General features: G+C 33.3%; 3 protein-coding genes across 3 annotated transcripts; 1 reads left to right on the top strand and 2 right to left on the bottom strand.

Annotated features, from left to right (window-relative positions):
- Positions 1-1,143: 1,143 nt before the first annotated feature.
- LOC132269718 (transcription factor MYB119-like) lies at positions 1,144-3,650 on the bottom strand. Its single transcript, XM_059770973.1, has 3 exons — positions 3,184-3,650; positions 2,891-3,017; positions 1,144-2,001 (listed from the first exon to the last, which is right to left on the bottom strand). The coding sequence occupies exons 1-3, from the start codon at positions 3,648-3,650 to the stop codon at positions 1,144-1,146; spliced, it is 1,452 nt and encodes a 483-aa protein (XP_059626956.1).
- Positions 3,651-6,867: 3,217 nt separating this feature from the next.
- Positions 6,868-14,409, top strand: LOC132269717 (cell division control protein 6 homolog B-like). The gene is made up of 17 exons (XM_059770972.1): positions 6,868-7,200; positions 7,308-7,401; positions 7,533-7,753; positions 8,404-8,478; positions 8,560-8,669; positions 8,846-8,952; positions 9,092-9,151; positions 9,683-9,756; positions 10,450-10,500; positions 10,779-10,828; positions 11,583-11,718; positions 12,288-12,377; positions 12,745-12,807; positions 12,890-12,985; positions 13,168-13,257; positions 13,378-13,503; positions 14,136-14,409. The coding sequence occupies exons 1-16, from the start codon at positions 6,868-6,870 to the stop codon at positions 13,408-13,410; spliced, it is 1,683 nt and encodes a 560-aa protein (XP_059626955.1). The 3' UTR covers positions 13,411-13,503; positions 14,136-14,409.
- Positions 14,410-15,318: 909 nt separating this feature from the next.
- LOC132268396 (large ribosomal subunit protein uL10-like) lies at positions 15,319-18,534 on the bottom strand. Its single transcript, XM_059769249.1, has 6 exons — positions 18,412-18,534; positions 18,244-18,312; positions 17,412-17,480; positions 16,071-16,169; positions 15,613-16,005; positions 15,319-15,535 (listed from the first exon to the last, which is right to left on the bottom strand). The coding sequence occupies exons 1-6, from the start codon at positions 18,499-18,501 to the stop codon at positions 15,392-15,394; spliced, it is 864 nt and encodes a 287-aa protein (XP_059625232.1). The 5' UTR covers positions 18,502-18,534; the 3' UTR covers positions 15,319-15,391.
- Between the last annotated feature and the right edge of the window lie 4,562 nt (positions 18,535-23,096).

The raw sequence follows: 23,096 nt of genomic DNA, 5'->3' as shown, positions 1-23,096 counted from the left end.
ATATGTGAATAAAGCCCATGGTGCATGTTGAAACCTTATAAAATTGTTGTTTCTTCAATTTTTTATCTTTTTATTTAGGAAATTCGATAGGTATAATTGGGCCTGGGAGTACTACCCCCAATCCGATCAAAAGCTAACAGGCCTAAACGGTTACAGAGTCATAGTGGTACAAAAAAAAGAGTCTAATCAAGCTAAACCCTAAAGCCCAACCCAATCATAGTTGTCCAAATTTGTTTGTTAGTACACTTCTATATCTTTACCTAAACACTGGACCTTTTTTGTTTTTATTTTTTTCCGGTAAACAACACTGGACTTGTATATTGATATGAGTTTGTTTGATTTTCTTCATTTTTTTTTTTTCTTTTCGGATTATTGTAGGTTTATTTGTTTATTTATTTATCATTTGGAGTTCTCATTATGTCCATAAAATTAACGGTCCGTATCCATTTTGTAAGAATCATCGAATTGAAGGTGGTGATCATGATTGACAAAAAGCTACATGGAAACAACTTAACTCAAATGCACCATTAATTAAATACCTATCTTGATGTTTCATTTATTGCATTAATTAATTCATCAGTCTTAGCCAACAAGGGCCAGTTGGTATGTTTTCTGAACCCAGATCTCCTCTTGTTCATAGGGATCAATGGTATTCCAGCTGACACCATTTTGATGTACAAGACGAGGAGTATTTTTTTCAAAAAAATTATAAAACTTCTATCGAAAACGAATTGATTATCATAAGAAGCGGTTGAGAAAATGAGAAAAAGAAATTGATTAATAATTAGAAAAAAGAAATTGTTACAATTAATGCAACTAATTAGTAACAAAAAAAAAAAATTTGACAAAATGTGTATTTGTTAAATGAATACACATTACATGAACAAAATAAATCAGTCCACCACAAAACATGAACCAACAAATTTTAATCTGACAATTTTTTCTCTTCAACCATTCTTCCCAATTAAATTAAAGTGAGCCAAATAGTTTAGTTTTCTACACCCCAAAATCTACATGCAACCATAAAATTAGTTTTAAGCAACATAACCCTAAAAACGGAGGGAATAAAGAGACCATACTCATCATCATCATAATCATTCTTACTTTTATTCCGTTCAAACGAAGTCCCCAGTATACTTTAAATCACAAAACAATATTATTACCTTGGGATCCGAACTGAGAAGAAGAAATCATCTCTATCAGATCCATCTCTTTCTTTCCACCTGGAGAAGCTTGACCTAAGTCCATCTTCAGAGTATCATAGCAATAATCCATGGAAGGCAAAGAAGTGGTTCCATCTAGCAGATAGGAGAGACAAAGATCAGAATACAGATGGGTTTTGGAAGTCTCATTCTTTTGGGCATGTACATACATGTTTTGGTCTACATGATCTGTAGAGGAGCAGCCACATTGAACCATTTCATGGAGCAAATGATCACCACCACTGTGTAGCCCTAACTCGGGAGGGTGGTTTAAGGCCGAAGAATTATTGACACCATCATCGTTGGATATATTGATCACTTCCACTGTATCCATGACTTTTTTGTTGTCATTATTAAAAAAATTCATCATGAAGTTCAGTTCATCATCATATGTATGAGTCATGAATGGTGGAGAGTCGTCGTCAATGGGGGATTCAGATAGTTCGGGGAGAGAAAGGTCAGTGAATTGGTTTGACACGGCGGTGGGGGAGTTGATCATGTTGGTGCTTTGGGTACTAATGGTGGTTGAAGTAGTATTGATATCGTTCGGATTATTATTCTTGCTTCTGATGTAGTCTTGTAATATGGATGATTGAGGAGTCTTTCCATTTTGGCCTGATTGTGGTTTCCTAGTCTTCGGTCTTCTTGAATTCTGCCTCCTCCTTGTGGCATTCCAATGGTTCTTTATTGAATTTTCAGTTCGTCCCGGAATTCGCTTAGCAATTTCAGCCCATCTGTTCCCAACCTTCTCATGAGCTTCAATCAACAGCCTCTCTTCTTCTTCACTCCAACTATCTTTCTGAAATGCATGCAACAGATGCATATAAATTAACAATTTGAGTAAAATAAAAATAAAAGAACAAGTAATATATATAGCTCCAAGAAGAACTTTCCCATATATGGAAATATTTAAAGGTGTAGACTTTTATAACAATCAAGATGCTTTGTCAGAAAAAAGTTTCCCAAATCACATGGAAATGAACATTGAAACAAGAATGGAAGAAGGAAGACAAAACCCTAAAGAGATTTTATATTTATTTATTGGCAATAAAAAAAAAAATTAAAAAAAAGAAGATAATAAAACAAAAAACCATATACTGAACATGAACAAGTATATAGATCTCATGGATACATGGAATAACGGAAGAAAGGGTGTGAGATGGTGTGAACGGACACGAAACTCACCTTAGGATTGCATGTCAAATTTCGTGATCTATAAAACAAAACCCTAGGCTGTTTTAATTAAGAATGGAAGTTAATTAACTGATCATCACCAAAAAGAAAATATTGAAAGAAGACGAAAAAAAACTAGAGATGAACAAATACAACTCCTTTATATATAAATCCTCAACACCTCATATCTTCAATATTTTATAGTATATATATAACAATTTGTTTGGGAAAAAAGGAAAATTAACTAGGGTTTTTTTTTTTTTTTTTGGGTAAACTACTTGAAAATAATTACTCCGTATAACAAGCAACAAAACCAAATATATCTCGGTTCTAAGATACTCAGAATATATAGGAATCTACTTAGAATCTAACAATCATATAGTAGAGAGGTACAAAGAAGCTAGTTAGATAACTTGACAATTAGTTATACAATACTAAAGTTGACCGAAATCACGACAGAAAAGAGAAAAGTGTCTTTGCAAAACTCCAGAAGAATTAAAGCAAATGAAAAGAACCTTGATATCCGGGCGCAAATGATTATGCCATCTCTCCCGGCACTGTTTTCCGGCTCGACCAACCATCTTTTCAGCTATCTGAGCCCATTTCCTCACCCCATATTGCTTCACTAACCTAAGCAGTTTTCTTATTTCATAAAACAAATTTATACAATATTTTAGTATTGACTGAATTTATACTATGGTGGAAGATCAACCAACTAATATATATATTCATGGGTTAACAAATTCAAAGAAAATTAAGAAAAAAAAACCTATATATATATATATATATATATATATATATATATGACCTGTCTTCTTCATCTGTCCATTGCCCTTTGATCAAAGTTGTAGAAGAGCCACCTTTCACTCTCTTTTTCGAAATTTTCTGCGTCACTTTAGTTTCTTCTTTCAAACACAAGTTATGATTTATCTCGTTTGTCCAGTTAAGAGTCTCTCCATCTAGAAAAAGCCCGTCAACAAAACGAAACTCCTCGTGTTGTCTCGGCCACGAAACCCCAACTCCATAGCTACCAATTGCACCACTAGAAGAAGAAAAATCACATAACCAATTTGCAGAATTGAGTGTTCCGTTGTTGTTCACATCTTTTAGAGTTGGTTGCTGCGAGAAACAATGGTTTTGACCACCACCCCACAAGAACTTATCTATGGCTGTTAATGGAGGACTAGGTCGATAAGGAGGGTCGTTTTGTAAATTCACATACCCTAAACCCCCACCACCTCCACCTCCACCTCCACCTCCACTTCCACCTTCCATGAAAGGAGAGCTAATTAAACAAGAAGGGAAAGAACTGTTTTTAAGCAACAAAAATTGCTTCAAGACTAGCTTTGATTAAGGGTTGTGTTTTTTTTTTTGCCTTCTCTCAGCTTGTAAGGAGAATAGTTTGGACAAACAGGTGGTGATCATACTTGTGATGAGCTTATAGATGGGCTGATTGATAACCTTTGATTTGAAAGTTGATCCAACGGATGAGAATCAAAGATGGCTGTAACTCCTGAGCTTCCTCTATCAGACAAAAGTCGAAAGAGGGGTGGAGAGATTAGTGGGTTCGTTATTAAACCCACAGTAATTAGTTAATTATTAGTCATTGAAATTACTATTGTTGGTGAAATATGGAAAGTCTTTTTTTTTTTTTTTTGGAATTATCCACTCACTGCCATTTAAATTTAAATTACTACTATTATTTTTGTGAGTTAATTGTAGTTATGAAGGGAGAATTTTCAGCCCTGGTGTACTAAATGCTTAATTACCATTTGTAAAGCTAACAATATATGACATTTGTACCCTACATTTTTTTTCTAACATGGTTGACTAGGGTTGACCTTGGCAAATGACCTATTGACATTTTGGAATGCAAGAAACGACTGTTATACAACAATTAATTCATATATACAAATTTAAAATCTTAACTGATTATTCAAATCCCGTTGGGACATACTGCCTTTGAAGAAATTTTTTTTATTATTATTATTTAGTGCAGAGACAAATTTTTAAACATGTTCAAGGTAAATTATAAAGTGTTCTAAGAGACTTGACATTACTCAACATCAAAAAATAAAAAATAAAAAAAATCATAACCAATTGGAGTTGGCAATAACCAGATTTGAATAGTCTAGTCCACCAGTACTTTTCTTAAACTAAATGAAAAATATAAAATGCAGGAAAATGGATAAATAGGAATATGAACTTGTTGATTTCTTATATATATATATATGTTGAAATAATTTAAAATATTTCACAAATTTTTTAGTAACATTATGAGCTAGTTTCACAAACCTTTACAAAAAGATAAAATTATTTCATTGCAATCTCCATGTCACGAATTTGAAATAAAGAAATAATAGGCATAAAGTTTACGTACAACAAACCAAACCCATAATAATATGAGTCTCATGTACCGTGACCTTACTAGTCTAGCTAATCACTCTACTTTTCGTATAATAAACAAAAAGCGCCTTGTGTTATAGCTCAAAACCCTAACCCTCTGGGAATGAGCTTTTTGTTGGTTTTTGATATAACTGCACCAGTGGCAGTGACATTCTTGCATATGTTAATTTTATATCAGTTCACAAACAGGTGCCTAATGATTGAGATCAAACGAAGTATAAAAATATACATTACATATTACACATGATAATTTTCCATTTATGTGCCACGCGTTACACCAAACACCGAATCTTAATATGAAGCCCAAAACTACGCTAATCTTAAGAATGTCAATGCTAATCTTAAGAATCTCAAAAAAAAAAAAAAACCTTAAAGACGAAGATATCAGGCATGGTGCAGCGGAAGAAGTCGAGACATCCTGAGACAGTTGGCGAAGAATCTCATAATTCATCTAATTCTACCCACTCATCTAACCAATAGATGGGAACTGCTACCCGAATAGAACTTTCTAACCGATTAGATGAACCCATCTTCAATTCAGATTGTTGGATCAGATCATAACTGGCCCAAACAATAGGTAGACGGGATCTACACACTAAGCTAATTTGAAGCCCAACGTGTACAAGCCGCTCCATAGATGGCCCAGTTCCCAATGCTAATTGATTGTAAATGAGCCCAATCAAGTGTACCTTAGCATATTGGAGCAATAGCAGTCCATATCTAAAATAAATTACTGCCCTTTCATTTTTTACTGCTCTAGAATAAAGTTCTAAAATAAATGTCATGCTTGAAAAGTCAAAGTAGTGTTTTTTTTTTGACTTTACTAATTTAACCTTTAAACTTATAAAAAGTAAATAATCACATACCCACTGTAATCATAGGTCATCACAGGTGAAAATTTACAACTTACTCACCGTTAACGTGGACCAATAATAAATAGACACGTTCTATTTTAATTACCAGATCATAAGTACGATTTAATGGGTAGATATTCACACGTTCTATTTTAATTACCAGATCATAAGTACGATTTAATGGGTAGATATTCACTTAGTAAATCGTACTTATGATCTGATAATTAAAATATGACGTATCTATTTATTATTGGTCCACATCAACGGTAAATATGTCGTAAATTTTCACGACTTAAATATTGTCCAAAAATTTATACATTAAAACTCATCATTTTAAAAAGTTATATTTTAAAAAAAGAACGTTTAATTTGGGACCGATGAAGTAATTGTTATTTTCTTCTTTTTTTCAAAAATGATTGTAAATGATTGTGTCGGGCCGCTAAGAGCTTCCTAAAATCCGTCGCCAAGTAAGTGTGGTTGTAGTTCCATCCACATATATTAAGCAATTATCGAAAGAGTTGGGAATGAAACTTGGGTGTAAGTTGAGCGAGCTAATCATCATTAAACTCAAGTTTTTAACATCTCATCACATCTAAAGTTGCATAGAGTTATCCAAATTGTAATATTGCACTAATAAATAAATATCAAAAAAATATTAATATATATAACTATGTATTAAACATAAATAAAATCTCTCAGATAATATGATAAAAAATAACCAAATTATATTATTAGAATTTGAAAATTTGTAAAACATAATAAAATTCATCCTTTTGAAAAGAACTCAAATCTTAAACTCCTTGTGTTTCAAATTAAAAGTACCTTTTGAGAAATGACTCATAAATTACTCCCTCATTCTCAAATTAGTCAGAAATTACCGAATTTTTTTTATTTTGTTTCCTTAACTAAAATTCTATTACTATAATTTTTTTTTTTAATTTTTACTTTAAACTTTTAAAGCAAATGTGTTTAAGTTAGGTGAAGTGAAAACCTGAACACATCAACATAAGCTTTTTTTTTTTTTTTGTTAGGTGTCAGAGAAATTTCCCCCCTCTCAAAAAAAAAATATATATATATATAAGAAAAAGTGGGGGAAAAAAATTAAAAGTTGTATCCAAGTAGAATACAGCCTATCGAAAAGAAAAGAATACAAAAAAAATATATGGCGGGAAAACGCAATTGTTATGGTCCTGCATTTCCCGCTAAAACACATCAACATTATTTATATACATATGCGTACATTATATACACATCATCTTGTACCTATTATCTTGACGAACGAGATCGCTGTTACTGAATATCGTGGCCGTCTTCATTTTCCAATTAGTTCAACCATGCCAACCATCGTCTCATCTCCATTCAATAACAGCAACGAATTGAATGAAACGTTACGTCTCAAAGTTGAGAGATCCAATGCCGACACCACTCCGAAACGGAGATTGAGATCCGATTCCGTTCTGCAAGGCAGTCCGATCTATTCGAGAAATCCGCCCAGGTCTTGTTCTCCGATGAAGTGGAAATCGCCTCGCCGATGCATCAATCACAGCCCAAACACTCCCGCAAACGTGAGTCCACTACTTCGATCTCATCATAAATTCTCATTTCACTCATTATCTAACAATATCATGATTCGTTTTAGTAATTTTCATGAGTGATTTACAATAATTTGCAGGAAATGCAGGAAGAATGTTGCGAGAAATCGCCCAAATTGCCGGTGAAAAGATTGTCAGATAGTTTTCTCGATAAACCAAAATGGAATCCGAGAGGCAAGTTTAATTTTAAACTGTAATTATGTTGGTGATCATATAGGTGTATGTATGTTCTTTCTTTGTGTTTTAATTTGGTGATATGTGTTGCATTTGGCTTTAATTTAGGTTCGCTTTTGATTTGTACGCAGATCCGGTACAGTTGAGTGCAGTGAAGGAGGCATTGCATGTATCGACCGTGCCATCTATGACTGTGTGCAGAGAAAATGAGCAGAGAAGAGTTTTGGAGTTCTGTAAGCAATGCATAGAAAAAGAGAAGGCCGGGAGTTTGTATGTGTGTGGATGCCCGGGGACCGGGAAATCACTGTCGATGGAAAGAGTTAAAGAGTCTTTGATTGATTGGGCAAAGGAGGTGCGTTAATGACCCTTTATTGATTCTTCTGTTAAATTGGTATTGTTTCAATTATTATGCCAGCACTAATTAAGTGCAAAATTGGAATAGTTCAATCATTTTACACATTCTTGCATTCTTCAATTTAGTGTATAATTAGGTGAAGATATTGCTGAACTTATCTTCGTTCTTTTTTTCTTTTTCTTTTTATTCTACAAGAGGGCTAATTATTACTTACACTTATGATTGTCAGTTATATCAATACATTTTATGTCAATTTTTAAGTTTGAATAGTTTAGAACATGGCAATGTGCTATAAATAGATCTGAAAAGTTTAAACTCCATTTTAATCCATTCCAATGGTTGTTGTTAGTTGATGTAAAGTTGATTTTGTTGGCAAATTCACTTTTATTTACTGGCAATAAGACATTACCTTTTAGCTTTTGCTATGTATATCTTCTATTGATTTTTGGGAAATACCATTTAATTGGACAGAGAAACGTTATCGAAATCCCTTAATGATCTCAATATTGCACATTATTTACATGCTTGTTCGGGTTTCTCAAGAAGGAAGATTGTTGGTTCCGTGCTTGCATATAAATTTCTTAATAATCTTGATGTGGGATTGTTTACTTTCTGTATACTAATTTAATCATTGTTCTTGCTATCAGGAAGGATTTCAGCCACCAGATGTTTTAGCCATAAATTGTACTTCTCTTGCACACACTTCCGAAATTTTTAGCAAGGTAGTGAAATTTGTAGCATTTTTCTTTATGTGCATCAGCACTGCAATGGCACAAATGCTTATGTTCTGTTAGCTTTGGCAGATACTAGAGAAGAACCAGCTGCGGAAGAAAACAAATGGTTCTAATTCACCCTTGCAGCATCTTCAGAATTTGTTTTCTCAAAAGCAGCAATCAACTGGCATGAAGATGATGTAAGTTTGCATTCCCTCAGCCATGTGTGCTCATAGATCCCACCATACATCTACATATAATATTTGGTGTACATGTTGAATCAAATATGATCATAGTTTTTCTTGGAATCTTGTCTGTACAGTTAGTTACTAAACTCAGTGTCCCTAAGTAGATTTCATTGTTCACAACTTCACAGGCTGATTATTGCTGACGAGTTGGATTATTTGATAACTAGAGACCGAGCTGTGCTGCATGATCTTTTCATGCTTACAACTTTGCCATTCTCCAGATGCATATTGATAGGTATTATATTGCAAATTATTGTTACAAGTTTCCCGCCCTTTTGTGTCACTGTTCTTTAAAGTTCAAGAACTTCAGGTTTTCCAAGTAAAACAACTGTTTGCTAACTTGTGCAAGACTTACAATTCATTTGCTTTTATAGGAGTAGCCAATGCCATAGACCTAGCAGATCGATTTCTTCCAAGACTTCAATCATTGAATTGTAAGTTCATTACTTGTTTTTATCAGTTAAATCTTTATTGATTGTCCTTGTGATATGATTGGGTGTGTTGGACGAAGTTTCTTTTTTCAAGAACCTCTATATGATGCTATCTAGGCCTTGTATTTGAATTGATTATATTCTTCAAAACTTGATTCATAGCCAATGTGCCAGCCAGCCTAGTTGGTAAAGTCTTGGCAATTGTATTAGACTTTGTACCAAATTATACCTTCAATCCTGGTTTTGGTTGTTATTCGGGTAGGGGAAGGCACCCTCAAATTGTCACCAAATTATCTTCCTGGATTCCATCAGTGAAGAGAAATTGTTTTGGTGTCTCATGTCTGGTCGTAGGTCAGCGACTATGAATGATGATTTTATAGCTGGCTGTATTCTAAATCTCCTAGCTGTTTATTCCTCCTTTTCCTTATCCCCAATAAGCAACCTTAGGAGGCATTGAGCACTACTGGTTCTAATATTTGCTCTGCTGTTTAAGAATAGTACTTACTCTTTGGTTCTACTGGTTTCTTATGCTAGGCAAGCCTGCGGTTATAACTTTTCGGGCCTACTACAAGGATCAGATCATCACGATTCTTCAACAGAGACTAACGGTAAATGTTGTGCTGCTTTTTTTAAATATCCATTAACAAGTGCAAGCACTTTTCTTTAGTCCATGCAATATCATTAGGAAGACCAACTGTGACATTGTTTTTCCTTGAAGAAAAACACCTTTAGACAGCTTAGCTCAAAGATAAATATGGCCCAGATTCCCCTATGATGCAACAAATGAAATTCCATGCCTTGTTGATTAATTATGTTACATAAATCTTATAGAACTTGGAATAAATGAGAATGTTTCATTCACTTATCAGTATTTTTCATTCAGGTTGGCTGTAAATGTTCTCAGTTCGTCAGGTTCACATTTGCAAGAAGGTCTGCTTTAACATGCTGCACTCATCCCATTGAGTCTGGCTAAAGAATTCTTATTTTTTCTGAATAAAAAATGTAAGGTTTGAAGCCACAAAAAGTGAACATAGACTAGCAGTCCTAAATACAAGTTAAATGATATTTGAACAGCTCAATGATCTTAATAAAATTTCACTTGGAATCCAGTAATCCAGTAAAGTTCTCTCTTGCCTTATTCTTTATGTACCATTGGAACATCACAAGATTCAACAAGTTGAAGTACCTGTGTTATAGGAATCATTTATATGAACATAGTTCTTTTGGATTTTGTAAATTCTGAAAAATAGTAAAATGTTTTCATTATTGACTTAAGAATGACCAATATTATGTTCTGACAGGTACTTCCTTACACTGTCTTTCAATCGCAAGCCTTGGAGCTCTGTGCCAGAGTAAGTCACCACCATTGATTTTTAGCTGTCTTCTGACAAATCATGTTTGCTTCTCCTCACTCCACATTTTGCCATCAACTTTTGAGAATATCCATCTGTGTACTATTATTTAATTGAATATCATCTTATGAGAAACTATTTTCTCTTAACATAAAGCATGAAGCATCACTATTTCTGAACTTTATTACACGTTACCTATTAAAATATGGCACATGAATTCAGTATTGTAAATCATGACGTGTGCAAGTTTAGAAACTGACATGGGTAAAACATGGCAGAAAGTTGCAGCTGCTTCTGGAGACATGAGGAAAGCTTTATGCATTTGCAGGTTGGTTTTTGATTTGCAATTGTTGAAGCACTTTGTGTAACCTATATTGAATTTGTAATCATAAGATCTGGAATTAGAATGTTGGGTAAACTCTGCTTATAAACTATAATTTTAAGGAGATGGCTATGTAATTAAAACCACAATTAAATTTGTACTGTTTGGATTCATAACATTGCATCTTAGTGATTACATCCACGTCTGTATAACAACTAGAACAATGATCTTAATGTTAAAGTTTATTCACTTAGAACTCTATAAATATGAAAAGTCCATATTCTGTGTGGAATTTAATTAATTTTTTGTAGAATAAACAAGAAAACTTAGGAAGGTAGTGCAGGAAGTTTTGTATGTCAATGTCCAACAGGAGCAGTCACTTGTTTGCAAGTGTCTGTGCAAGTGGGTTGTACCAATTTGTCTGCAAGTGTCTGTGCAAGTAGGTTGTACCAATTTCTACATTTTCATTTATTTGCATGGAACTAGAAGTACATCTATGATGCACTTCCTTGCTCTTATTGAAAAAGTGATTATACCAATAAATTAGAACTGACAGGAAATATAGGACTTCTTGCATGCCTGTAACCAATATTTTTAACCACAGCATTTTCAAACAGCTCTGTGATAGGTCTAAATCCAATGCTAGAAATGACTAAAACCAAGGACCTAGAATAGTATTAAATACAGATCTGGTGAATACAGTTATTTTGCTTGGATAATAGGAAAAACTGCAATATTAACTGTTTTAATTTTGTACCAGGAGTGCAATTGAGATGCTAGAAGCAGAGCTGAGAGAATCTTCCTGCAATCTAAATATGCCGTCAGTAGAAAACGTGCTTTTTGATCAACATACAACTCCAGCTCGGGAAAGTTTGACAAAGCAAGAAATTGATATTGTAAACATTCTTTATCCATTCCAAGCATAGACTTGTGAAAATGATATACAATCTTGTCTCTTGAGTAAATGTCAGGCTCATTGCAGCAAATATAAAAAATTGTGAGCACTTTGTTTACTAAAGAAGCTAAAAGTGCTCACCTTCAGCCATAGCTTTTAAGCATTTTTCATATGTTTTGTTGGCTGTTCTATTTATTCTCAATATTCCATTGAAATATTTATTAGATTTAAGTTTTGTGGTGCAAGATTGGTAGTAATTGGAGCCAGTGAGATTGAACGCTTTAGTTTAGTACCATTAACAATGTTCTTGCCAGATTTCGTTATCATTGTTTTCTCATATTTCTAGTGAGCTTTTAAACCAATAATTCTCATATCCAGAGAGCTTAGCTCTAGTGCATATGTCCTCTGCTTTCCAAGTGGAAGGTTGAAGATTTAAGTCCTATAAAGGTCAATTAGGGGTGGGTGAGTTACCAAAAGTAATAATAATTTTTTATTCTGATTTAGTTTCCATATCTTCTTTATGTCAATTATTGTCTTCTTTATTCTTACAAGTTTTGGAACCTGTTACAGGTGAGGGTTGATCACATGGCCACTGCTTTGTCAAAGACGTATAGATCACCAATAGTTGATACTATACAATCTCTTCCACAACACCAACAGGTAGGTTCTTGCTAATAAGTTAATAACATACATAACATGACCTACAATATGTGTTGCATTTTGATAGATGTCTGCAAACTTTTTATTTAATCTTGGCATGCCTTGTGGTGCTTGTAATTGATGGTCATCATGAGAAGTTTTAGATACATCATAAGATATTTGGCATAGTACTTATTGCAGCCAACCCAATCTGCATGAGCTTGAGTTTGCTACAAATTTCTTATTTAGTTAGCCCTTAGGTTTGAACCCAAGTTAATCCCAAAACAACATATGCCATATAATTGAGGCCTTTTAGCTCATCACTTTTTGACTGCTTAGTTACTATAAATATGTCTTTGAACTTTTTAATTATGTGTTCATGCTGCAGATTATACTTTGTTCAGCTGTGAAACTATTCCGTAGGGGAAAGAAGGATACAACCATAGGGGAGGTATATTTCCTATCAGTATTGACAGTAAAAGACTTTGGAATAAAATAGTAGACTGATTTGTGAGTTTTCTATATGGATGCAGCTCAGTAAATTTTACATGGATATTTGCAAATCAATATTAATCCCACCAGTCGGAATCATGGAACTTTCTAGCATGTGCAGAGTGCTAGGTGACCAGGTGAGCAAAAGACATTACATTTGCTGATTAGGTTCATATCCTTTGACATAAATTATCTTCACAAAGATTTATATCAGAGCACATAAACCTCATTTGAACTAAATTTCAGGATCTAATACCAGCTTACCAACTGGAAAAAATAATGAAATCGGCAAACTAATGGGACATTTTTCGAATTGCAGGGGCTTCTCAAACTTGGTCAATCTAGAGAAGATAAATTAAGAAGAGTAACATTAAAAGTAGACGAGGCAGATATTACTTTTGCATTGCAGGTATATAAAGATAAATCTAAGTTTCCTAGACTTAAATCTGCCAAAATATTACAAAGTTATCTTCTGAGATAGCTTGGACTATTTATTTTTTGGCTCACTATTATAATTGTTCTGGAACAGGGATTTCGCGTATTTCGAAATTGCCTTCAGTAGTTCAGGACATAAGTACATGGGCTCATGGTTATTCTCATGCATGGTGGTGGTGAATGTTCCGTTTTCACTTCTTCGCTTACTCTGAATTTAAAGGTTAGAAGGTATTGCTTTTAGAGTTGTTTCTTAAGCTGCCATTTGAAGTTAAGTTTGTGTTGATACTCCCTCTTCCATACCTGTTACGGCAGTTGATACCACTCTGCTTCTGGGGTTTACTCATTTCTTAACAGTAAGAACCAATATGTTTTCTTCCTCGGCAAAAATAGCCACCCTGCCAACCTAGATTTTTCACATCTCATTCTTCAAGATGATCAGAATGAACACAATCAACACCGTCAGTCTGTCACTGATGTTGTTCAATGTCACAAGACCAAATACTTGTGATATGGGGTATTGGTGGTGGAAGGAATCTGACACAAGATATTTTAAAATTGGAAAATACTTATAAAATACTTATTAACACTGCAATATTTGGCCAAAATTATCATTGCTTGGCTAATTTGCTGGTCGAGTTTTCTAAGGATGGCTGCACGAGCCCATTTATATTTGGGAGGGGGTCAAGTTTTCTCTGTTTGGTTCCATGAAAGCTTTGGGGTCCTTTTAGATATTGGATAGGGAGTTACGACATTTTGTGACATCAATGCATGTTAAATATATGCTTCTCTCTCTTTCTTGCTTTACAGGTTAGCCTTATTCTTATAGGCTACATTTTCATTTTGTAAATGCAGATATCAGTGCATTGGCACAATTGCTTCAGTCTATTTTCATCAGATGTGGAGTAATGGAGAGAACAGTTGGTAGACTTCTAGATGTGGTATTAGCCAGTTGCCAGCAAAGAGTTGCCGCTGCTGACATATCTATTATCATTAGTTCCAATCATATAAATATATATATATATATCTTTATTTTTCAAGAAAAAACTGATAAATGTAATATACAAATGTCACTTGTAACAGAATTTATTGATAGCAGAGCTATTACATACATTTTAGCAATAAAGTAATTTTGATTCATTTCCAAATGTCAGTCTCTTGACAGTATCTGGATGGGTTGTGTGTGCCATGGCTTCCCTTTGTTGAGTAAGAAGACCAAGGAGTGGTGGTACCGCCATTTAGCAGTCCGGGTGTAAGCCAACCCCATGGAACATTACTCGAGCGAGCAAATGTTTTCTTTAAATTTAATCCGATAAAATCTGTTTTTATTTAGGTAATTCATTGTTCATGCTAAAAATCTTTTATGAAAATAACAAGAACTTTCTAGAGTATAAAAGTAATGTAAGAAAAAGAAGACGATGGATGAACATAGGTGTAATTAATTCACACAAGGAACAGATTTATCCTTTTTAAAATTAAAACAGAGAATCACTAGTTTTTAGAATTGTTATATTATCCTGCACCGGGTGTATTGATAAAAATGTTGTATGTAAGATCCAAATGCAAGGAAAATTGATTAAATTGAATATCTATGTGCAATAACAGTGTAGAAGTGAGAGACTTGTAGGCTCATCCATAACCCTACGAACCGAGAATTTCGAGAAAACCATCACAAGATATCTATTGAAAATGTGCACGGAGCCGAGAGCGGCACCCGTTTGAAAGAATTGTGTGACTTAGGCCAAAATGACATTATCATGAACTTATTTTTTTTTCCTTAAAGAGATCATGAACATTGTGATAAATAGATATGTATAACAGTGCCAGAGGTTGCTGAAAATGCCAGCCATCTAAAGATGAACGGACAAGAATTGAATTAGAAGAGGGAACAAATCGCCACTACCTAGGGTTTTGATTCAACCACAAATTTGCAGTGGCTTTAAAATAGAACTATCACAAATGAAAAAGCATATGATTAGAATATGAAATAACTGAAGCTAGAAATGTTGTTTCTAATTAAATCCAGTGTTTCCCAAATGTCATAAGCAAACATGATAGCAAAATATAAGTTCGGTCTGCTACCCTACTCCATCTAGCAGTCCGTGGACAACTCAATCAAACAAACCAAATAAGCCTTCTTCTTCAGATTCCTCTTCCTCATCCTTCTTTGCTTCCTCCTTGGCGGGAGGAGCTGCAGCAGTCCCAGAATCAACAGCATCGACTGGAGCCAAAACAACTGCGAATTTGCTTGGGTCCTGCAATTTTGTTATTTAAATGAGATATTGCTGTAAAAAAATAAACAAAGACAGATTTTATAGTGCCAAATGCAAACCTTTAAGTACTCCTTCACTTGCTCAGCCTCTGGGAAGGAATACTCGGTTGCCATTGCAACAGCCAGAACATTTTTGTAGTCATTAATGAACATGTGAGGTGCAGCAGCAAGTGTTGGGTATGCGGCAGCCATTGACAGAGAGGTAATCATGCACACCCCAGCAGCAAATTTCTCAATAAGGTCGTCTTCTGTGAGGTCAAGCACCTCAGGATTGAATACAGAACCATTGTCATAGACAGAGACGACTATGAGACCGTAGGAGAATGGCCTTATCCCTAGCTTCGAAAGAAGGGCAGCTTCAGAAGAGCCCACCTTGTCACCCTTCTTGATAAGCTCCACAGCAGTGACAATTTCAACTGTGCCTTTGTTAATCTTCGTTGGGATGTTAAGCACCTGAAAAGTGAAAGGGTTACAAGTATAGCAGAAATTCAGTGGTGCTAGAAGTTCGAATATGTAACCTGAAAAAAGGAAGTCTGAGAAGGATCCAGTCCAGTGTTCCCGGGTGGGACAACAACGTCAATCGGAGCAACCAGGCCAACACGTGCAGGAGCTCCAACCTGTTCAAGAAAATATTAGAACTCCGTGAGCTTATACTAAATATTACAAAATCAACTAGCCATGAAATGAGCAGTAACAGCTATGAAATTGCAGAATAGACAAAATAATGTGACCAACGTACATCCCAATTTGTAAATTCGACTAATGAAATTAACAATACTAACTACCAAGGAGAGCTAATTAAGGTATAGCAGAGTTGATGATAGACCAAACTAATGAAAAACTACTAGTGAAAACTCTTACAGATTGTAGTCAAAACTTGAATGTCATTTATGACAAGTAAACTGTATGTCCTCGAACAGAAACATATTTCTCAAGCACAAATAGTTCATTTGCTAGTTAAGAACAAAGCAAGAACTTGGATTTCCTAAGTTTTCACATAAGCATGGGATTAATTAAACTGATAATATCTGAATAAGTGCTTCAATGAAATAAACTTTATTGTGGTTAAAACCAAATACAAAGATTATGGTTGCTTCAGCTCTCAATCCTCAAATAGTACAATCATGTTCTACTCCTTCAGGTCCAGCTCCAACAAAGTTGAAATCAGAAATACATGTAGTACACCGAATTTCGACTTATCACCCACCTATATATTCAGGTTAATTAAACCCCTTTTCAGTTTTTCCCCGAAATTAGGGAAAATTGGGAGTCAAGCATGTGCTAAAACATGACAACAAGAAATACCCATGTTTAAAAAACATTCTTTTACACCTTTTATCTTCTGATTTATTGCTGCTCTCCAACTATTTGAGTTAAATGCATATATTGTGACAGTACATTATACTAATGCATACCTAGTAGCATAAATACATGTACAAGCATCATAATGTAATTTGAAGTTGCACATATAGCGAGCTGTGGTTAACTTATAAGATTAAGAATAAGGAAGGACAGACATGACTAACAAAGATGCACATTCTTGTAATGCATGATTCGCAATTAAAAGGAAACAAATTGAAGAAAGAAAAACAATAATAGATAAATCAAGAAACTAATGACAATAATAGATCAAGAAACTAATGCAATAATAGATCAGTCTAAAGTGAACACTACAACATGCTTATCACAAAAAACTGACAATGATAGATCAAGAAACTAATGCAATAATAGATCAATTAATAATAAATCAGTCTAAAGTGAACATTACAACATGCTTATCACAAAAAACCACTCTATCAAAAACAAAAATAGAAATACATTAACAATATTAATCATAGTAGTAGCACTAATAACCATACCTTATACTTTGCAACCTCATCGCTTACTTCCTTCAAATCACCCTTTGTAAAGATCAATCCCACATTACCCTAATTCAAAAGGAGAAAATTATTTACTAGGCATCATCAACAGGAGCAGAGTGAGTATATTAAATAACCCAACCCTACAAAATTTGAGAAAAGAACAATAATCAAACTAATATCCTCCAATTGATTGCTGAGACAACAGATAAATCAAAAAATTAAGTGCACATTTGGGAGTGTTTCTGAGGATTGCCTTGTATTTTTGGAACAAAAAATTGGTAGAATGTTTAGAATATTTTCTTGAAAGAAAACTGGAAACACATCCTGAAATTTTAATTTTAGAAACTTTTTCAGCCCTTTTTCACTTTCTATCTTATTTTCAGAAATTAATTAAACCCTAAAAAAGAAAACCATTCCATATCTTCTGCAAAAACAAAAACAAAAACAAAAATAAATAAATAAATAAATCTCAAACCAAAAGAGAGAAGAAAAATCGATCAGTAGCATAATACATCAACCAAATAAGATATTTATAAAAAAAAAAAAGAAAAAGAAATAGAGCCAAAAAATTAAAAATCAAGCAGTGATATAATATTAGAGAGAGAATAAAAATCGAGCAGTGACATAATATATTAACCAAGTAAAAAAAAAAAAAAAAAAAAAAAAAAATCTCTTGAGTCCCAAGTAACCAAAAAAGGGGAAAAAAAGAAGCGCGTAGCAGATCATTTAGTTTTCTTTTCTTTCCCACGCTTTCTCGCCAACCAAACAGACCAAAGCCCAGGAAAAACCCACAAAACACCTAGAAAGTTGACATAAAAACGTGACGTACCACAAGAAGAGGCACGAGACTGAGGAACTCATTGTTACCGGTCTTCTGAACATGCATCTTGATGGAACGCTTCATCATAGTGTTCTTACCCATCAACACCACCGAGTGACCACGCAAACCCTGGCGTATTTTCTGAAGCTGGTTTGATCCGACGTTGTCTGCATACACGATCAAGATCTGAGAGTACATATCAAGAAGATCGCACAACTTCTGGTCGTACTTGATCTTCTTCTCCATCCTTGAAGGTTTCACCGCCATTCTTGAGATCAGAGCAAGCTAGTTCTAAGGGTTTTTGTTTCTGAGACAAGTAGTCAACAAAACCCTATATTACTATATTTATATATACACGGATATATATATATATATATATGTATATGTATACATACATACATACATACATACAGAGAAAGAGAGAGAGATTACCTTGCTGGGTGTCTATATTCCACGGCAGCTTTTGTGAAAAGAAACCGGAAAATTGCAAGGGTTGGCGCAGAGAGAAAAAGTGTGAGCGTGTACGTACATATATATATATTACATGGAGTAGGTAATAAAGACAAAAGATATTTAGGCCCTGTTTGGACAAAACATATTTGAATTTGGGTTTTTTTTATAAATAAATTGGAATTTCTGAAATGAAATTAGGGGGTCAGACGTAGTAAATGCAATCAAACTAATTCGACGGTCTAGATTCATCGACCATTGGGGGCGAGGAATCTCGATTCTCGTGTGGATTGGATGTTTTTAAGCTATGTAGTAGGTTTTGGACGAATTAACACGGTATGACTTATGAGCCTATCAGGCTCGTATCAGTGTATTTTTTTTCCAACATTGGCTATGAAGCCTATGATGCAAATTCTTTACTTTTTAAAATATAATTCAATAAAAATAAATTCCTGTGATAATTGATGATTTTTTTAAAATAATTTATTTATAAATTATAAGTAGCATAAATTTATGAATGAGAGACATTGGCATTCTACCTTTTATGCCTTTGCACTCCATCAAATAATATTTAATACTTCTAAGTTTAACTCTATCTTTATAGGTGAATGATTGTTTTCTTTTAAATTACACAATTAGATATGATTGATTTTACCAGTTAATCTTTAATGTTTTACCAGTTAATCTTTAATGTTAGGGTGCTTTTTCACCTTATACTTTCTGAATACGTGAACTTTTAAATATAGGCTATAAAAGTTATTTAAAAATTAAATTATCTCAAAAGAAAAAATCCTAACCCTAGAAGTTGAAGGAATTAAATTAATAATTTAATACATTCCTTATTAGACTCCGAATTTCCATTATTATTATTATTTTTTTTCTATTTTCTCTCACACCGCTTGGATGAGTGTTCATTAGTATCAATTTAATTTTTAAATACCAACGGACTAATGGCCCAGCGATATCAGCCACTTACTTTTTAAAGGGAGGTCAGGTTCAAGTCTTAGAAGAGAAAAAAAAAAAATTAGTTTTAAAATTCTTCATTATTTTCTTTTAAATAATGAACTTTTATTATTACAACAAGACCCTTATTTTTTTATAAAATGATTTTCGATTTTATTTAGTCGTATTCTGAAAATATTCCACTGTATCCGATTTATAAAATATATATATTTAAATTCATAACATTTCTTAGGCATTTGGGACACATATCTAACCCGTATCAGTTCTGATTCTGCAAGAATTGTCTAGTGCTTCTGTAAATACGTAGTAGCATTCTTCCTCTGCATTTTTAGTTGTCAGTTTGGGAGAACATTGTTTGGGTTTTTGGGGCTTCGGCCTTCTTGTTTTCTTATTTCTTTTGCTGGGCCACCTTTGATTGTCTGCTTGTTTTGTGGGCTTATTTTCTCTATAAGCCCACCTATCTGTATTATCCTTTTTAATCAATAATATATTTGCTTTGCTTTAAAATAAATTAAAAAAATAAAAAGGATAATTTCACTGACATCTCCTGAAATTTGGCTAAATATCACCCTCGAATATCTTTGAAAAATAACTCTCACTCACATTACAAATTTTTGCTCCGTTTTTCACTCACACCTTAAAAGTTAATTGACAGATGCGTCAGATTATTTTTTACATGTAAAAAGACATTCTTACTTTTTAACTTTGGTTTGACTCACTTCTTTAATGATTCAAATGATATATTTACCCTCCTTTTACTAACTAACTTTTTTCTTTAAGTACTCAAATGACATATTTACGCTTACTTTTCCATTGAAATCAACTATCCCTCTTCAACCGCTACATAAGACTCATATTAGGTGACCAAAATACCCATTATATATATATAAATTTTAGATTGCCAGACTTTTCGCAAACAGCCCCTAAACAAACAAATGATGGTTTTTGTAGTCCTCTGCAATAAAGAAAATAGAAGGTGAAGGTGAGGCTGGACAATTGATATAAAAGTTTTTTTCTTTTCTTTGTCTTTGGCCAAATATACGAGTGAATCTTAAATTAAAGATCTTTCTGCAACTGCGAGACAAAAAGAGATTGACTTCTCTAAAATGAAACAAATAAAACCAAAAAAATAAACTATATAAATAGAGAGAAAGATTGTTGTAAAGAGAGAAATTTTCATTCTCTAATTCGTGTAACTAGTCGATTATGTTGTATGAATTCAACATATATATATATATATATATATATAACTCATGTATAAAATCAACCCATGGTCTTTAAAAAAGGGGCACTCTGAAACTAGGGTTTCATGATTTTGTTAATCTATGAAAATGGACCTAAGTAATACTTATTTTCGAAAAATGTTTGAGGTTAATATTTGGTCAAATCTAAGGGAGTATTAATAAAATTAATAAAAAAAAAAAAAACTAAACTAAGCACAATAAATATTAGCTTTGAATTATTATTACAAATATATATACGATTTTGTTTGATGGTTATTGTATTATTTTATTTTAAAAGTGGAGTAAATTGAAAACTAATGGTAAACACTGTACTTTATTATTTATTTTTTGTGAATTTTGTCACCTGACTCTGTTGATTGTTAACATGTGAAGAAATTTGTTGCAAAATACTTGAATTGTAATGTACAAAGCATTTACACGTGTGTGTGTACATATACATATATACATACATACATACATATATATATATATATAGGTGATGAATGGGAAGGGGGTGAGTACCCTACAAATTATGGTAGGCAGTGATAGGTAATTAAATTATCGATGTAAGGAAAATGGGCAAGTGATGGGGGTGTAAATTATACGAAGTCATCTTAACTTCGAAGATAAGAACCCCTTCAGAGTCAAGGTGGGTTATATGAAGTCATCTTGACTTTTGAGATAAGATTTTCGAAAGCAGTAAGAAGTAATGGACTGCATTTATCATCGTAATAAGTAATAGACCACAACTATAAGGTCAAAAATTGACAATCGATTTCAATATATTTGATGTGCTTATGAAATGCATTAATATGTGCAATATGGATTGCATTCATATTATCACAAAAACAATACTTGCCTACTCACCGATGAGTAGGGAATTTCTACTGACTAGGTAGGTGGCATAATAAAATTATGACAAGTGTTATAAAATTTATAAAATATAAATATAACAAAAATAAAATTAGAACTGGTTTGACCAATTTTTAATTGGATTCACAGTATATTTTACAATTTTCCTCTAGTACATTGTATACATTCTTGACCACTATCTCTATAAATATCAGAATATGTGTATGGACGTTATAAAAAAAATAATTGAATTGAAATATAGCAATAGTGTTTTGAGGGGTTAGTTTTGCTCTCTACTTTCTGTGGAAAATATGTGATTGATATGAAGAACCATTCCTATAATCATAAAATGCTTCCGGTTTGTGTTTTAAAAAAAAGGTTCTTGCCCTTCTCTAGTCCAACTTAGGATTGTTACAATGAGAATGAGGAATACTTTGGGAGTGGAGGTGAATGGGTATTTTAATAACATGGTTTATGTATATGTATTTATATTTGTACAGTTATGGTGAAATCCAAATTTTGATCTTTCAATTCCAAAGAACAAAAACTATATATTGTTTTAGGAATATCTTGTTTTTGGAAAGTATTGTTTTAGGAAGCTTGAATCCTAATTTTTTTCTACTTTAAAAGCTAAATTTGTACCTATGTATGTACAAGTGTGTATAGATATATATAGAGAGAGAGATGCGGTTAACCCGATTAAAATGAATAAAATACGTTTTGGTTTGATTTTTTTTATATTTTATATATTTATAAAATTTGAAACATTTGTCATAATTTTATTATGCCACCTATTAAGTTAGTGGAAACTCCATACTCACCAGTGAGTAGGCAAGTATTGTCCTTATCACAATAAATAGGAGTGGTAGTGGGTGATGAAAATCTCATGTTATGAATTAAGGAGCCAACGCAACTACGAAAACTCATAATTAATATCAGTAAGTGCCCAATATTCAACTTTTGTACGAGCAACCATAGTTAGTTTCTTGTTGTGCCAAGAAATAAGTCATCGATAAAGAAACAGAAGCCTGTGGTGGAACAACGATCTGTGGGATATCTTGCTTAGTTTGCATCTGAATAGGCATGAAGTACAAGTGATGATTGAGGATAGAAATGAAATCTATGAAACATAGTCCTTTGAAGATGCTAAAAAAATGCAATAAAATGAGTATATCTAGGGACAAGCATGAATTGACTAACTATACGGATGACATAAGAGATGTCTAGATGAGTGACAACGATATAAATCAGACTACCACCCAATTGGCGTTACAATGTAGCATCTTGAAGAGATTCGCCATCATGTAGATTAAATCTCGTGTTGTTCTCGAATTATATATCAACAATTTTGCTATCAGTTAAGTCCACTCTCAA

This window comes from Cornus florida, unplaced genomic scaffold (assembly GCF_030987335.1).
Source record: "Cornus florida cultivar Cherokee Brave unplaced genomic scaffold, ASM3098733v1 CherokeeBrave_3.0.0_Hap2_Chr08, whole genome shotgun sequence".
Classification (NCBI taxonomy): domain Eukaryota; kingdom Viridiplantae; phylum Streptophyta; class Magnoliopsida; order Cornales; family Cornaceae; genus Cornus; species Cornus florida.
This window is presented reverse-complemented; position numbering and strand designations above follow the sequence as displayed.

Coding starts and splice junctions, on each gene's coding strand:
- LOC132269718 (XM_059770973.1), bottom strand. CDS start 3,650: ATGGAAGGTGGAAGTGGAGGTGGAGGTGGAGGTGGAGGTGGTGGGGGT. Junction 3,018..3,183: donor TGGACAGATGAAGAAGACAG/GTCATATATATA, acceptor TTATGAAATAAG/AAAACTGCTTAGGTTAGTGA. Junction 2,002..2,890: donor ATTTGCGCCCGGATATCAAG/GTTCTTTTCATT, acceptor CATGCATTTCAG/AAAGATAGTTGGAGTGAAGA.
- LOC132269717 (XM_059770972.1), top strand. CDS start 6,868: ATGCGTACATTATATACACATCATCTTGTACCTATTATCTTGACGAAC. Junction 7,402..7,532: donor ACCAAAATGGAATCCGAGAG/GCAAGTTTAATT, acceptor ATTTGTACGCAG/ATCCGGTACAGTTGAGTGCA. Junction 12,808..12,889: donor AGGATACAACCATAGGGGAG/GTATATTTCCTA, acceptor ATATGGATGCAG/CTCAGTAAATTTTACATGGA.
- LOC132268396 (XM_059769249.1), bottom strand. CDS start 18,501: ATGGCGGTGAAACCTTCAAGGATGGAGAAGAAGATCAAGTACGACCAG. Junction 18,313..18,411: donor TGTACTCTCAGATCTTGATC/GTGTATGCAGAC, acceptor ACTATGATGAAG/CGTTCCATCAAGATGCATGT. Junction 17,481..18,243: donor GTCTCGTGCCTCTTCTTGTG/GTACGTCACGTT, acceptor CTTTTGAATTAG/GGTAATGTGGGATTGATCTT.